General features: G+C 43.3%; 1 protein-coding gene across 1 annotated transcript in view; it reads left to right on the forward strand.

The window, feature by feature from the left end:
* Positions 1-4,207: 4,207 nt before the first annotated feature.
* The window catches only part of MTHFD1L (methylenetetrahydrofolate dehydrogenase (NADP+ dependent) 1-like), a 178,039-nt gene continuing 167,147 nt past the window's right edge, over positions 4,208-15,099 (forward strand). The window contains exons 1-6 of the mRNA XM_010840821.1: positions 4,208-4,292; positions 5,687-5,737; positions 5,832-5,885; positions 9,141-9,265; positions 11,575-11,675; positions 13,319-13,455. Of these exons, the coding sequence (XP_010839123.1) occupies positions 5,705-5,737; positions 5,832-5,885; positions 9,141-9,265; positions 11,575-11,675; positions 13,319-13,455 (450 nt within the window). The 5' untranslated portion in view covers positions 4,208-4,292; positions 5,687-5,704. The remainder of the gene's footprint in view (positions 4,293-5,686; positions 5,738-5,831; positions 5,886-9,140; positions 9,266-11,574; positions 11,676-13,318; positions 13,456-15,099) is intronic.

The following is a 15,099-nucleotide window of genomic DNA, read 5'->3' on the forward strand; positions in this document are numbered from 1 at the left end:
TTCGTGGGAGAAAGGGGAAGTCTTTAGTCTTCTGTCTGGAGAAGTCTGTTAGCTGGGGACCCAGACGGTGTAGAGCAAAGCGCTCCGGACGTTCCTGGGGTCCAGGATGCCAGTCAGCAAGCTGTTCGCCTCCATCCATAGACATCCTCTTCTGTTTTGCCTCTGTCCTTCATTTTGAGAATGGATATGCCTGTTTCCAAAGCACTTCTTCGGAGAAGGCAATGGCACCCGGCTCCAGTACCCTTGCCTGGAAAATCCCATGGACGGAGGAGCCTGGTAGGCTGCAGTCCATGGGGTCCCTAGGAGTCCGCCACGGCTGAACGACTTCACTTTCACTTTTCACTTTCATGCATTGGAGAAGGAAATGGCAACCCACTCCAGTGTTCTTGCCTGGAGAATCCCAGGGACGGGGCAGCCTAGTGGGCTGCCGTCTTTGGGGTCGCACAGAGTCGGACACGACTGAAGCAACTTAGCAGCAGCAGCAAAGCACTTATTGAGGTGGCCTGAGACTCCAAGGACCCTTTTGTTTAGCTTACCCTGTCTCTCTGAAAGTTGAAGTTTAATCTCTTCCTGTCGTTAGGTTTTAAGCAATGAGCTCACCTTAAGGGGTTGTTACCAAACCTAACTGGAAATGCTGGCCGAATGTGCAGCAAAGCCAATCTACTGGACATGGGGTTGTGATGTAGGCAAGTACAAGGTTTGTTGTAGGTTACCAAGCAGGCGAGTCCAGGACAAGCCTCAGATCCACTCCAGCTTGGTCTCTGAGTTAGCCTTTTGTTTGTTTGTTTGTTTGTTTTTAAGGGGAAGAACTGAAAGGCTGGAATTAGTTATCGTGTGACGTTTCTGTGACATTTCATTTCTTAATTGTAGCTTTGGCAGTTGCCATGTCTTTGGTTTATGCTTCTCTGGCTGGCTGGTCCTTGAGTCAGAGTCTGTTAGCTCATCTCCTGAGTGTATAGTTAATGAGATCTGTGGTAGTAATTTTATTTATTTTTATGATAGCAGTTTTAGCACATTAATGAGATTACCAATAACAATTTTAGTCATCTGGCTCTGTTGATTGTTGTTTATTTAGCACAGAATTAAAGTCACAGGGCACAGGAAACTGGACAAAAATTTTAGATAGATTAATCATAAATTGAATAAGAGGTTTTAGGGGGTTTTGATTTCAAGGTAAGAATCTGAAGACAGTATGGGAGGCAAAAATCTCCTTCCAACTAGAAGTTGACATGACAACTTTTCTCAACAGGGCAAAAAAAAAAAATATTGATTAGAAACATTTATGCCACTTTTTAGACTTATTGAACCTGGTAACTCCTTGTTTGCTTTGTTTGGCTCTGTAGGAATAATGAGTAACCCCAAAGAATGATGCATTACACATGTAACAAGTTGTGGGGGATTTTGACTCAAGGAGCTGGGTGGTGACAGATCTGAGCTTCTGTAGCCACATGCCCTTCATTTATTGGAATGGTAAGACTCTTACCTGGAAAATCCCATGGACGGAGGAGCCTGGTAGGCTACAGTCCGTGGGGTCGCTGAGGGTCGGACACGGCTGAGCAGCTTCCCTTTCACTCTTCATTTTCATGCATTGGAGAAGGAAATGGCAGCCCACTCCAGTGTTCCTTCCTGGAGAATCCCAGGGACGGGGGAGCCTGGTGGGCTGCTGTCTATGGGGTCACACAGAGTCAGACACGACTGAAGTGACTTAGCAGCAGCAGGAACTGCAGGTGTTTTCTGGGGAAAGTGCTTTTGGAAGGCATGTTTTCAGTGTTGAAGGGTAGCTTAGAGGTGCAGAACATTTTACAATTATAAGAACAAAGGTAGAGTTCTTGTAGTGCTCTTGCCCTACATTGAGAAAAGGGGTTTGTTATGGCTCAGGGAATTGTCCACACTGGTCAACCACAGGCTGAGCTTGAGTCCAAGGCTATTTCTACTCAGAGCTTTAGAGCCACCCAGACACTCCTTTTTGAGAACATACATTCCAGGCCCCACCCAGACTTAGGGAGTCCAACTTGATGGGCTGAGGCACAGAGCCTTTCTCTTTCCCACGCTCTCTGGCTGATCTTTCTCATTGCCAAGAACCACTTGGGACCCGCACTCCAGTGCCTCCCATACTACGCAAAAATGAGGACCCAATATGGCCCAAATTCGTAGTCAAGAAAGGTGGGGAGGGACTTCCCTAGTGGCCCAGTGGTTAAGACTCAGCGTTTCCACTGCAGGGTGCCTGGATTCCATCTAAGATCCTGCACACCAAGCAGTGTGGCCAAAATAATCATAAACATAAGAAAAGCATAGAATCTGCATAGAGCACGTGGTCCTCAGCCACGTTTTGCTGCAAAGAAGATTCTGGCTCATTTATAAGGTGATCTGTGAATTTTCAGACATAGTTCAACAGAACAATACAGTCATTTCACTATCCAGTCGCTTTATCCCAGGTGATTAAAAACAAACAAAAACTTGCCTGGTTTGTAGACAGCTGCATGCTCATCTATTCCGTTTCTTTTGGCTCAGCTGACAGTGGAATGGCTCATCTGGTTAAGTTTTGAGGCCTTTAAACATTTTCCGAGCACCCCTCTTTCCTCTTCCATCAGATACGTTCATCAGTTTCTTTTCTGAAAACTGGGAGGAGTTTTGTGTCTGGCCGTTTTGCCCCATCCCTTAGTCTATGGCCACTTACTGCTGATGGGACCTGGCTGAGAGTTCACCCTGCAATTTTTGAAAACTGTTGTGTGTGCAAGACTCTGGTGGAGACGGGAGATAAAACTGAAAGATAGTTTTAAGCCCTGAAGCTTGGGTACCGCCTCAGCTAAGCCTCTTATTACTGTGAGAGGAAAATGAGGCAAATTTTTTTATTACTTAAAAAATTTTAATTGAAACATAATTGATTTACAATGTTGTTGTGTTAGTTTCAGTTATATGGCAAAGTGATTCAGTTACATATATATGTCTGTGTATATAGATATTTATATGTGCTCAGTTGCTCAGTTGTGTGCGACTCTTTGCAACTCCAAGGACTGTAGCCTGCCAGGCACCTCTGTCCATAGCAATTCTCCAGGCAAGAATACTGTAGTGGGTTGCCACGCCCTCCTTAAGGGAATCTTCCCCACCCAGGGATCAAACCCAGGTCTCCCGCATTGCGGGCGGTTTCTTTACTATCTGAGCCACGAGGGAAACCCAGATATATGTATAGATCTATCTTTTTTTTCAGATTCCTTAGTTATTTCAAGATACTGAATGTATTTCCTTGTTCTATATTATAGGTCCTTCTTGTTTGTCTATTTCATATATAGTAAAGTCTGTTAATCCCAGACTCCCGATTTATCCCTGCCCCTGCCCTTCTTCCCCTTTGGTAACCATAAGATTGTTTTCTATGTCTGAGGGTCTGTTTCTGTTCTGTAAATAAATTCATCTGAAAGAGCCGACTTTCTTGATTGTGTACAAGTAAGGAACATTTTGTGTGGAGGGTAGTGAAAAGTGGTCTCTGAAATGGCTCATCCCAGGAAGCTACAGAAAGAGAGCCTGCCTTGTACCACGTTTATCTTGGTCTGCCCCTGTACCTGGGAGCTGACACCTGGGGGATGCTAAGGGGAAGGTGGCCCCTGCTATTTTTCAGGAGGTTCCAGTGCAGACTTGAGGGGCCCAGAGGAGTGAGAGGCTCCTTCTGTGAGAGGCCTTGGGAGAATATCAGATCCCTGCACCTCCTCAGTGTTTCTGCAGCCTTTGCTTCCCATCCCTTCTGTAAACTCAAGCTTAAAGTGTATCCTGACCCATCACTTCTTACCCCCTCCACAATCCCCTGTGTTAGTACCTACCCCTCTCCGCCCAAGTTTGCTTTCCCCCTGGACCCAGACTCTTCTGGAGTGGAAGGATTGTGGTGGAGAAAGGGGATTATTGAACCAAGAAACCCAAACTTCTTACTACAGTAAACTTAGAAAATGCAAGAGAAAAAGTCACCCCTAGAAAATTACCATTTGCATCCAGCTCGTTTACCTCTGCTTATTTTGAAAATTAAGAGGTTGTCACATTTTATGCCGGGTTAAGTAGTTCATGATTGCTCTCCTGGGCAGCCCCCGACCCTGTGCATACCCGGAGGAGCACCCTTTTGCTATCTAATTAGAGAGTAAGAGACCTTCTAAGAAAATGTGTGGTACCTATCCTTTCTTGTCAAACCTAGATCTGACTGTGTTGTTTCTCTTTCCCAATGTAGAGAAGTCATTCAGAATTCGAAAGAAGTTCTGAGTTTATTGCAAGAAAAGACCCCTACCTTTAAGCCGGTTCTTGCTATTATTCAGGTAAGCGGAGAATGCGGTTCTGTCTTGCTATTTTATGATGTCTTTTTTTTTTTTGGCTGTTTTGGGTCTTCGCTTCCACACATGGACTTTCTCTAGTTGTGGTATGTGGGCTCTCACTGTAGTGGCTTCTCTTGTCGCGGAGCACGGGCTCTTGATGCACGGGTTCAATCGGCAGTTGTGGCACATGGGCTTAGTTGCTCTGCGGCATGTGGAATCTTCGGCCCAGGGATTGAACTTGTGTCCCCCGCATTGGCAGACAGACTCTTAACCACTGGACTACCAGGGAAGTCCTGGTATCTTTCAATCTAGATTGTACACAGACAACCACCTGCATTTTTTGTCACGGACATCCCACTGGGGCTTAGGGGAGGAAGGAGAAGCCTCAGCTGGAAATGCTGTTGTTTCCCCCTTTATCTGGTCATTTTGCTGCTTCAGGGTTACAGGTCAGGTACCGCTCTGTTTGCTTCTGTCTCCTTTTGGTGTGGATAACTTCCAGAGGTCGGGATGTAGATGCTCCCATAACTTGCATTATGCAGGATATACTGTGGCCAAGTATAAATTCTTATGATGTGATCTGAGGGGAAAGGGGAGAAACACGCCTCTTTAGTTCCATGGAAGACAGATGCTTGCTGAGACATGGTATTTGGTGATCTTACTACTTAGTCTCTAAGGCCTGCCTTGAGTCTGAAGGGCCAAAAGCCACGGCATGTCAGAAGGACTTCAAGTTCCACATCTGTCTTCTGACTTCGGACCCTTCGTTGCCAGCTGCGGTTGGCACTATTTGCCACCTGTGTTGGCGCACCTGGGTGATGCCAGGTGCAGGCAAGTGATTAGCTGAGCCAAGCCTGTAAGCTAACACAGCCCAACAGTTGAGCGGCCACTCTTGTTCTTGGCATGAGTTTAATGTATCAGAAAAGCTGTCTCATCAGCACTGTGATTTGAGGACCAGAGAGCTGTGCTCAAGTCACTTGCATTCTTTGGAGTCTGTTCCTGAAAAGGTAGGCAGGTGAGAAGAGTGGAAAGAAAAGTGAGCTGAGGGCCTAGCCTCCTGGAATTCAGCTTACTTGATAGCTTTTCACTGAAGGGCAAGTCACCTAAATCTCCCTGTTTGGCATTCCGCACTTAGAACTGGGTTCTGGTTGTGGCTATATATGCCCTGTGAGGATTCTTATTTTAAAAAGAAACATAACTTGAAAGCCTGAGAAATTGCCATGTTAATGAAGACCAGCCATTAGCTCCCTTTTATGAGCAATAAGATTCTTGTTTTGCATTTCCCTTTGTCTTTGTTAGATAATGCATAATCACAGAATTAGTCTTTGTATTGTTCTGTGCCTATTCAAGATCTTTTTATGTTGATCTTTAATATATTCTCCTTCTGTCTCCCCTCTCCCAAGGCAGGTGATGATAACTTGATGCAAGAAGTAAACCAGAATTTGGCTGAGGAGGTAAGGATTGTTGATTTTCAAAAATGCATTTTAATTTTTGGCTGGTGCATTCATCTCCTCTCAGTGACACACTCACCCTGTGTACTCTTTGCAGGCTGGTCTGAACATCACCCACATCTGCCTTCCTGCGGAGAGCGGGGAAGATGAGGTAAGACAGCAGGACACGTGACTCTTTTGTGCTCCTCCCCCTCGGCCCTAGTAGACCTCTGAGCAAGTCTTGCTGTGGGTGGAACTGACCAAACCTTTTCTCAGGGCTGAACTTTTGGAGGGAAGAATTCACTTTTCCCACTAGTGTAAATGCTCTGTGATCTGTCCCTTCCCTTACCATGTTTCTTTCTTTTTTCTTTAAAGTAGAGTTGATTTACAGTGTTTTGTTAGTTTCTGGTGTATAGCAAAGTGATTCAGTTATACATATACGCTTGTATATTCTTTTTCATATTCTTTTCCATTATGGTTTATTACAGGCTATTGAATGTAGTTCCCTGTGCTATATAGTAGTACCTTTTTTAAAAAATATATTTATTTATTTGACTGCACCAGGCCTCAGCTGTGGCACGTCAGATCTTCGATCATAGTTGCAGCATTTGGGATCTTTAGTTGTGATATATGAACTCTTACTTGTGGCACATGGGATCTAGTTCCCTGACCAGGAATCAAACCCAGACCCCCTGCATTGGGAGCTTGGAGTCTTAGCCACTGGACTATAAGGGAAGTCCCCAGTACATTGTTTTTTATCTCCTTACCATATGTTTCTGCTCAATAAGGCCTCCCCTCGTGGGCACTAGTGGTAAAGAACCTGCCTGCCAATACAGGAGACTTAAGAGACATGAGTTCAATCCCTGGGCCAGGAAGATCCCCTAAAGAAGAAATTGGCAACCCACTCCAGTATTCCTGCCTGGAGAATCCCATGGACAGAGGAGCCTGGTGGGCCTCAACCCATGGGGTCACAAAGGGTTGGACACGACTGAAGTGACTATCACACACCACATGTTTCTGTTGACAGCATGAGCTATGACATGGTCACTTTGGTTGTGTTTCTTTAGCTGTTGCAACAGCATTGTCTCATGGAAATTGTCAGTGTCTGGAGGACTAGTTCTGGTTTGTGATGTCCTGACCTGAGTTGTTTGACCTTGAGTCATTCTTTGGTTCTTCTAGGTCACAGTTGCCTCATCAATAAAATAAAAGACAGGATCATTTTCCAGATACTTTTTCAGGCTAACTTTGTGTGAATCTTTAAGTGGTGTTTTGGGGCCTCTGATAAAAAAACCATCATAGGTTCTTGCAGTGCTACTGTATGTGATATGGTTGTTTCCAGCAGCAGGGATACCAACCCTCCTGTGTGTCATCTCAAGCCTGGGATAAGCAGCACTGCATAAGTAGGGCCTCAGACACTAAACCAGGGCCATCCTGGTGTCTGACACTTCTGTGGCTAGATTTTCTTCAGACTGGCTGTGGCAGTGATGAAAACTAAATAATCGGGAATAGCACTGAAGTCTTTTGTAGGTGCTCAAACTCACGTCCATCGGGTCGGTGATGCCATCCAGCCATCTCATCCTCTGTCATCCCCTTCTCCTCCTGCCCCCAATCCCTCCAGGTATCAGGGTCTTTTCCAGTGAGTCAACTCTTCGCATGAGGTGGCCAAAGTATTGGAGTTTCAGCTTTAGCATCATTCCTTCCAAAGAACACCCAGGGCTGATCTCCTTTAGAATGGACTGGTTGGATCTCCTTGCAGTCCCAGGGACTCTGAAGAGTCTTCTCCAACACCACAGTTCAAAAACATCAATTCTTCGGTGCTCAGTGCTGTGATTCATGGGGTCGCAAAGAGTCGGACACGACTGAGCGACTGAACTAAACTGAACTGACTGAAAGTGAAGAAGTAGGGAATCCCTGGCTAGTGTGGTGGCATCACAAAGTCCTTAGATATTCAGGTTCCCAGGATCTTGCTGTGCTGCCTCATATCCAGGATGGCCCATTCAACTCTACACATCACACCCACATTCTATTGTTATGTTGCTGTTCAGTTGTTCAGTCGTGTCCGACTTTTGGTGACCCCATGGATGGCAGCACGCCAGGCTTCCCTGTCCTTCACTATCTCCCTGAGCTTGCTCAAATTCATGTCCATTGAGTCAATGATGCTGTCTAACCATCTCATTGTCTATTGCCCCCCTTCTCCTGCCCTCAATCTTTCCCAGCATCAGGGTCTTTTCCAGTGAGTCAGCTCTTTGCATCAGGTGGCTCAAGTATTGGAGCTTCAGCTTCAGCATCAGTCCTTCCAGTGAATATACAGCATTGATTTCCTTTAGGATTGACTGGTTTGATCTCCTTGCAGTCCATGGGACTCTCAAGAGTCCACATTCTAGCCAGCATCAGAGAGAAAATAAATCCAGACTCAGTGAGAAGTGATATAATCTGAAAGAATTACTGCCAGATGGGGAAAGGGCCTGTTAAGGAAATTTACTCTGCCCGTAACTTCTACATACCTTTCAGAGGTAGGCAGAAGCCTTGTCTTTTATAGGGAGAGGGAGAGAAGGCTTGAAAGAAGCCAGTGCGATGAAAGAAAGGGTGGCTTGATGAGATAGTAGATGAGAGAATGTTTTACCCTGAAGCCAGCCTGTTCTCATGAGTGGAGGGAGGAGAGTGCCGTCTGACAGTCAGACTGGGGCTAGGTCGAAGTTTGGGCTTCCCTGGTGGCTCAGATGGTAAAGGTGTGTCTACAGTGTAGGAGACCTGGGTTCAATCCCTGTGTTGGGAATATCCCCTGGAGGGGAGCATGGCAACCCACTCCAGTATTCTTGCCTGAAGAGTCTCCATGGACAGAGGAGCCTAGCAGGCTACAGTCAATGGGGTCACAAACAGTTGGACATAGCTGAGCGACTAAGGACGGCACAGCACAGGTCAAAGTTTAAGAACCAGAGGGAAGGAAAGAAGCTTACCTAACGTTCGATTTACAAGCAGTTTTATTCTGATGGATCAGTGGGGACACGCAGTTCAGCTAAATTACTCATGGACAAAAAATGGGAATTTGTGGGGTCTGTATCTGGCCTTATTCCCAGGTAGGCAAGAGAGCATCAGATGGGCTCAAATCTGACTGTGGACAGGGAATTGTCTTTTACGGCTCTCACTTGTAGCATCTCATGTCTTAATTAATTGCTGAGCTTTGGTTTTGTTCTGTCCTGTTCTGGTAGAAAATAGTGATAAGAAAGACTTAAAGACACCAAAAATTCAGCCAAGATTTTATACGGGGTGAGAAGGGAATATAGATTTCTTCTTTCTGCTTTACACCAGGTCTTCAACAAAGACAAAAAGAAACTAGAACACATGCATTTTTATGAATCCATGTTTAATATAATATGCCTTTTGTTGGGTCTTATTTTTGCACAACTGACTATAGTTTTCCTTTTAGATTATAGATGAGATCCTGAAGATTAATGAAGACAGCAGAGTACATGGCCTTGCCCTTCAGATCGCTGAGACCTCATTTAGCAACAAAATCCTCAATGCTTTGAAACCAGAAAAAGATGTGGATGGGTAAGAACATATAAAAGAAAACAATCAACTCATTGCTAGTTTGTTTACAGTGAATTTTTGAAAACTCTGCTCTTTCAACTATGTCAGTAACTAAGACTTGAAAGGAATAATTTTAACTCTTTCAGGAGTTGGAGGGTCTGTTAAATTCTGCTTAAGAAAGTGCATGTTTGGGGAAATACACTTACCCTTTTGTAGTGTTTGTGTGCCATTTTGGAATTAACCAGTCATATTCATTTGAGAAGTTCCTGTCTGACTTACAGAGTCCTTAGCCAGCTCTCCTCTTCTAATAACTTTTCCTTGATAGTTCTACCAGACTAGAGAAAAAGCCCAGACACCTGCTTCACCAGCAATAGAGTATTCTCCCTCAGTTCCAGGCCAGTAGAGAAGAACAAAGCAAGCCCTTACGTTCATAATGCAGGGTTTTGTTTGAAGGGAAAAACTGACTAGCAGGTGCTCTGATATTGGTCTTGGATTTGTGTCACGTCATGATATAAGCTTCAAGGGACAAGGAATACAACCCACGCATACGGGAGTTCCTGATGTTTCCTAAAAGTTGAAAACCTCATTTTCCGACATGGAAACAAGAGATTTATGTACTGTGACCTAAAAGAACATTCTTAGCATTACAGGGTGGTAAGCAAATTGATAACATTCTTGTAGGGGCTGGATTGAGTGAATCACTACGTCACTGACACATCCAGATTCTGCCACTATCCAGGCCTTCTGTTGGGACTTAGGGCAGACTCAAACAGGCAGAAAAGTTGTCATGAAAATCTCTGATCCTGTAGCAGACAAACCATAAAGAGAGAAGAAGCTCTAATTAGTTAGGAAACCTCCAGAACCTCAAGGTATCAAGGTGTAGTTTTCAATCTTTCATAAAAAGAGGACTATGAAACCTTTGCCAAGTATCCTCATTTTGTTATTAACCTGTATTGAGACCATCAGTTTAAGCTGAACAGTTAGGGACTGTGTTGTCCTGGATTTGACAAGAAAGGACGCAAGGCCTTGAAAGGACATGGTTCCTCCTTTTTTCCCTTGATTCCTGCAGGAGATGAGTACTGATGTCAAGTGGGGGTCAGACCTTGAATCCAAATCTTGTGAGGTCACTCCCTGATTTCTAGGATTGATTCTGGGCTTTGATATTGATGGAGATGTAAATTCCTCAGGGTAAAGTGGGCTTGGCTTCAGGACCACGGCACACATCCAGGGCCACCCTTCTCCATAGTCCACTGAAATGAGCTTCCTGGAGCTGTGCAGTGAAGCCGTACATGGCTTCAAGCTGCAGACATGCTGTCCAAGCAAGATCAGAACACCCTTAGGGACCACATTAGCATTGCCTAAAGGGCCGCTCTAAAAAGCTAATGGCCTCTATTCCTGCCCGCTCTTTATTTTATATTTGTTTTTCTTGCCCACTCTTTAATTTCTATTTAATTATTTAATATATCCTATCTGTCAACAAAAATTCAGTGAACTATCAAGTTAAAAAAGGAATAAAAGAGAATTTTATTTGAGCCAAATCAAGGATTATAACCCAGCAAGCAGATTCTCAGGAAGCTCTGAGAACTGTTCCTCTGTTAGAAGTCAGAGATGGTCATATAGTCATATAGATAGAAGTCAGATAGTCACAGGGATAGAAGTCAGATAATCATACACATTGTCGGGAGAAAGGATAACACATCATAATGACACACTGATGCTTTACATAAAATTCACTAAGGGTGAGAAGAAAGTGAAAGTGTTAGTTGTTCAGTTGTGTCTGACTCTTTGAGACCCCATGGACTGTAGCCCCCTACCAGGCTCCTCTGGCCGTGGAATTCTCCAGGCAAGAATACGGGAGTGGGTTGCCATGCCCTTCTCCAGAGGATCTTCCTGAGCCAAGGACTCAGGGTCTCCTGCATTGCAGGCAGATCCTTTACATCTGAGCCACCCGGGAAGCCCCATCGTCCAGATGAACCCCAAGTCACCCTGACCCCCTACAGAGCTGGGAAAGAACACTGTTCTTAAGTTACATGGCTAGTGTCGGAATTTTAAAAAGTTATCTTTTCAGTTGAGCAGGCGGTCTTGTCTTTGAGGAGCTCTGGTTAATGTGTCATGTAGGTGCACACTGCAGAGATTGGGGGGAGGGACACCCAAAGGAGCACAGAGGGAATTTCATAGTTAATTTTTTCTTGACCAGCTTTAAAAGATTAACTTCTTTTCATTATATCAAATATTGACTTGGCTGTTATTTGGGATTAATACATGTGCTTTACAGATGAGTGAGTTTGGGCCAAGTTTGAACTCACTTGTTCCCTTGTTTTTGGATTCAGATTAACGGATGTCAACCTGGGGAAGTTGGTCCGAGGAGATGCCCATGAGTGTTTTATTTCACCTGTGGCCAGAGCTGTAATCGAACTTCTTGAAAAGTCAGGTATAATGCTCCTTCAGAAATGTTGCTGTTCTGAACATTTCTGTTTCTGGAAGATTCTTATTGAAACACTGAGGTGATATTCAGTATCAGATTTTTTTGTTTCTCGTCAGATACATATGACTATGGCAGATTTTCTAATAAGACTATTATAATTTTAAAGAGAAATTGGTAAAGGTAAATGATTAACCTTGTTAAACATTAAATAACACATTAACACATTACGTGTTAAACATTTTCTCAGTGTCTCTCATGAAACTCTCAAAATAACCACCATGAAAGACGTTTCAAGTTTCAACTCCTCAAATCTGTCAGTGTGTAGACCTAGATAAGATTTATATTTAAGGCTTAACTGACTGTTAGATATATAGTTTAAATGACTGTTAGATATAGTTTAGGGTATAGAAACCTGGATTAGGATTTATCAGTGAACAGTATCACTTTCGTATCAGTATTTAATTTCCATCTTTCTCTCCTTTCATGTCAGTGACATAGAAATGAATAATATCTTAGTTATCACATTTAACAAGTAAATTATTACTGAGTCTCTCCTATATTTAAGGACTTTATAACTGAATACATAAAAATTTAATAAACTTAATTTTTCTTTGCACTGGCTTGAGTAAAAAAGAGACCAGTGTCCCTCCCCTATACCCAAACGTGCAATAAGTAAACAAAACTTCTAAAATGTATACCAAAGCTTTGTTAGAAGACTAACTTTCAAGATACGCCTTTAGGACAGTAGTCATTAACCTCAAATCTCTGAGATAATCCGAATAGACAGTGTCTTTCCATCATATGAATAATTAGGATGATGATTCTGCATCACCCCACCATAAAATTTGCACAGAAAGAATAAATTACAGCTTATAGTCATTGTAAGTCTGGTGCCCAGAGGGCCAAGTTTTAAAAGGCTATTTTTTTGCAACCAATTAAGCTGACGGTGCTATTTTCGCAGGGGAGTGCTGGTGTGCAGTGGCTGCAAACAGCAGGCTCCTGGGTAGTGTATGAAGCCTGTTGCCCTCATGGGTTGCCCTAAGGGACCTTGAAGTGAAAGTGTCAGTCACTCAGTCGTGTCTGATTCTTCGTGACCCCGTGGATTGTAGCCTGCTGGGCTCCTCTGTCCATAGAATTCTCCAGGCAAGAATACTGGAGTGAGTTGCCATTTGAAGACAGCCCTTTCCAGGGGACATTCATGTCTGGCATGCTGTCTGCAGTCTAGGCTCCAGACAGGTGTGCATCGTACCTTTGGAAAGCGCCAGGGCACAATGGCCAGAGTCCACATTGGCCAGGTCATAATGTCCATCTGCACCAAGGTGCAGAACACGGAGCAGGTGAAGTTCAAGTTTTCTGGCTGCTGGAAGATCCACAGAAGTGGGGATTTACTAAGTTTAATGTGGATGAAATTGAAAACTTGGTGGCGGAAAAACAGGTTGTCCCAGAGAGCTGTGGGGTTGAACACGTCCCTAATCCCAGCCCCCTGGACAAATGGTGAGCCCAGCGCTCCTGAGAGCCCAGACACTGTCCCCTCCTTAACACCCCCCAGTAAATCCTACCTTAAAGGCTTTTCCCCCTTGCATTAAACCTGTATAGGAAAAAAACATTGATGTTTTGATTATAATACTGAATTTTCATTTGGTGGATAGGTGTCAGCTTAGATGGAAAGAAGATCTTGGTAATAGGAGCCCATGGGTCTTTGGAAGCCACCCTACAATGTCTGTTCCAGAGAAAAGGGTCCATGACAATGAGCTCCCAGTGGAAAACACCTCAGCTTCAAGGCAAGGTAAGCATCTTTCATGTTGGAAACATATCTTCAAATGCTTATACTAGAAAAGGAGGACTGGAAATGCACAGACCAAGCGTTAAAGACTACAGAAAGAACAGCAGAAAAATCTCAAAGGATGAAAACAAAGAACAGAGATTTCTATTGCAAAGCCAAAATCAGTTCTTGGAAAGGTCTAGTAATATAGACACATCACTAGCCAAAATGATCGAGAGGAAAAGAGAACACCAGCAATGCTAGGAATGAACAAGGATACATAAACACAGAAGCAAAAACTATTTTTTTAAAAAGGTGAGTATGAGCAACTTTGGCTGATAAATCTGAAAACTTGTAAAAATGGATTCACATAAAATTGAATAGTATATAACGTTGAAGACATTGAATCAGTCTGCTGCTGCTGCTAAGTCGCTTCAGTCATGTCCGACTCTGTGCGACCCCATAGATGGCAGCCCACCAGGCTCCCCCGTCCCTGGGATTTTCCAGGCAAGAGTACTGGAGTGGGGTGCCATTGCCTTCTCCAGAATCAGTCTAGCAGACAAAAATCAGACAAGCAGACAAAAAGACAATAGTTTTATAAATGAGCTACCTCAGTCAAAAAAGATAGGAGAAGACAGAACATTTTATAACTCATGAGTTCCCAGTGCAGACACTGACACGATGCTAACGGACAATTATAGGCCAATTTCACCTGTGAACATAGATGAAGTTACCATTAGCAAAATAGAAAATAAAATCCAGGTTGAGGTTATCATGAGATTGTAAAGAGGGTTAATATTGATCAAAATGTATTAATGTAATTCATTACATTATCAGATTAAAATCTATACTTTCACCGTAGTAGATACATTAGATAACGTAGAAAAGTTATCTTTTCTACGTAGATAGTAGAAAAGTTATTAGATAAATTCTAGCATTCATTATGAGATTTTTCTAAAAAGTCATCTTAGACTAGGAATTTAAAGAAATTCCTTAATCAAATAAAATGTCTATAAAAACAGAGTGAAAATATCATTTAACAGTGAAATATGAAAAACCTTTTGGGGGGACTGCGCTACACAGCGTCTTATTAATAGTTCTTAGTTCTCTGACCAGAGATCAAAACCAGCAGTGGAAGCACCACGTCCTAACAACTGAACCACCAGAGAATTCCCTAGAAACACTTTTTAATTAGGAAAGACAAAGGTGTCTGTTATCAGTATTCCTAACTGGCATTGTGCGGGAATTCCCAGACAATGTAGTAATATGAAAAAACAAAATGATGATGGGAAAGGAAAACACAAAATGTCATCAATCCTGAGTAATAAACTTATGTAAAAAGTACAGAAGACTCTATCAAGATATCAGAATTACTTCACACACACAAAAAGCACAGATATCAGAATTACTAAGAGTTCATCTGGCTTCTTGGATGTAAGATCAACAGGCAAAAGCTAATTGCATTTCTAAACACCACCACCCACAGTTATAAAATTAATTTTTAAAGACTACAACATATGATAACAATGAGAATATAAGGTACCTAGGAATATATTTAGAGAAGGCAGTGGCACCCCACTCCAGTACTCTTGCATGGAAAATCCCATGGACGGAGGAGCCTGCTGGGCTGCAGTCCATGGGGTCGCTACAAGTCAGACACGACTGAGC

Source organism: Bison bison, unplaced genomic scaffold, assembly GCF_000754665.1.
Source record: "Bison bison bison isolate TAMUID 2011002044 unplaced genomic scaffold, Bison_UMD1.0 scf7180017864148, whole genome shotgun sequence".
Lineage (NCBI taxonomy): Eukaryota > Metazoa > Chordata > Mammalia > Artiodactyla > Bovidae > Bison > Bison bison.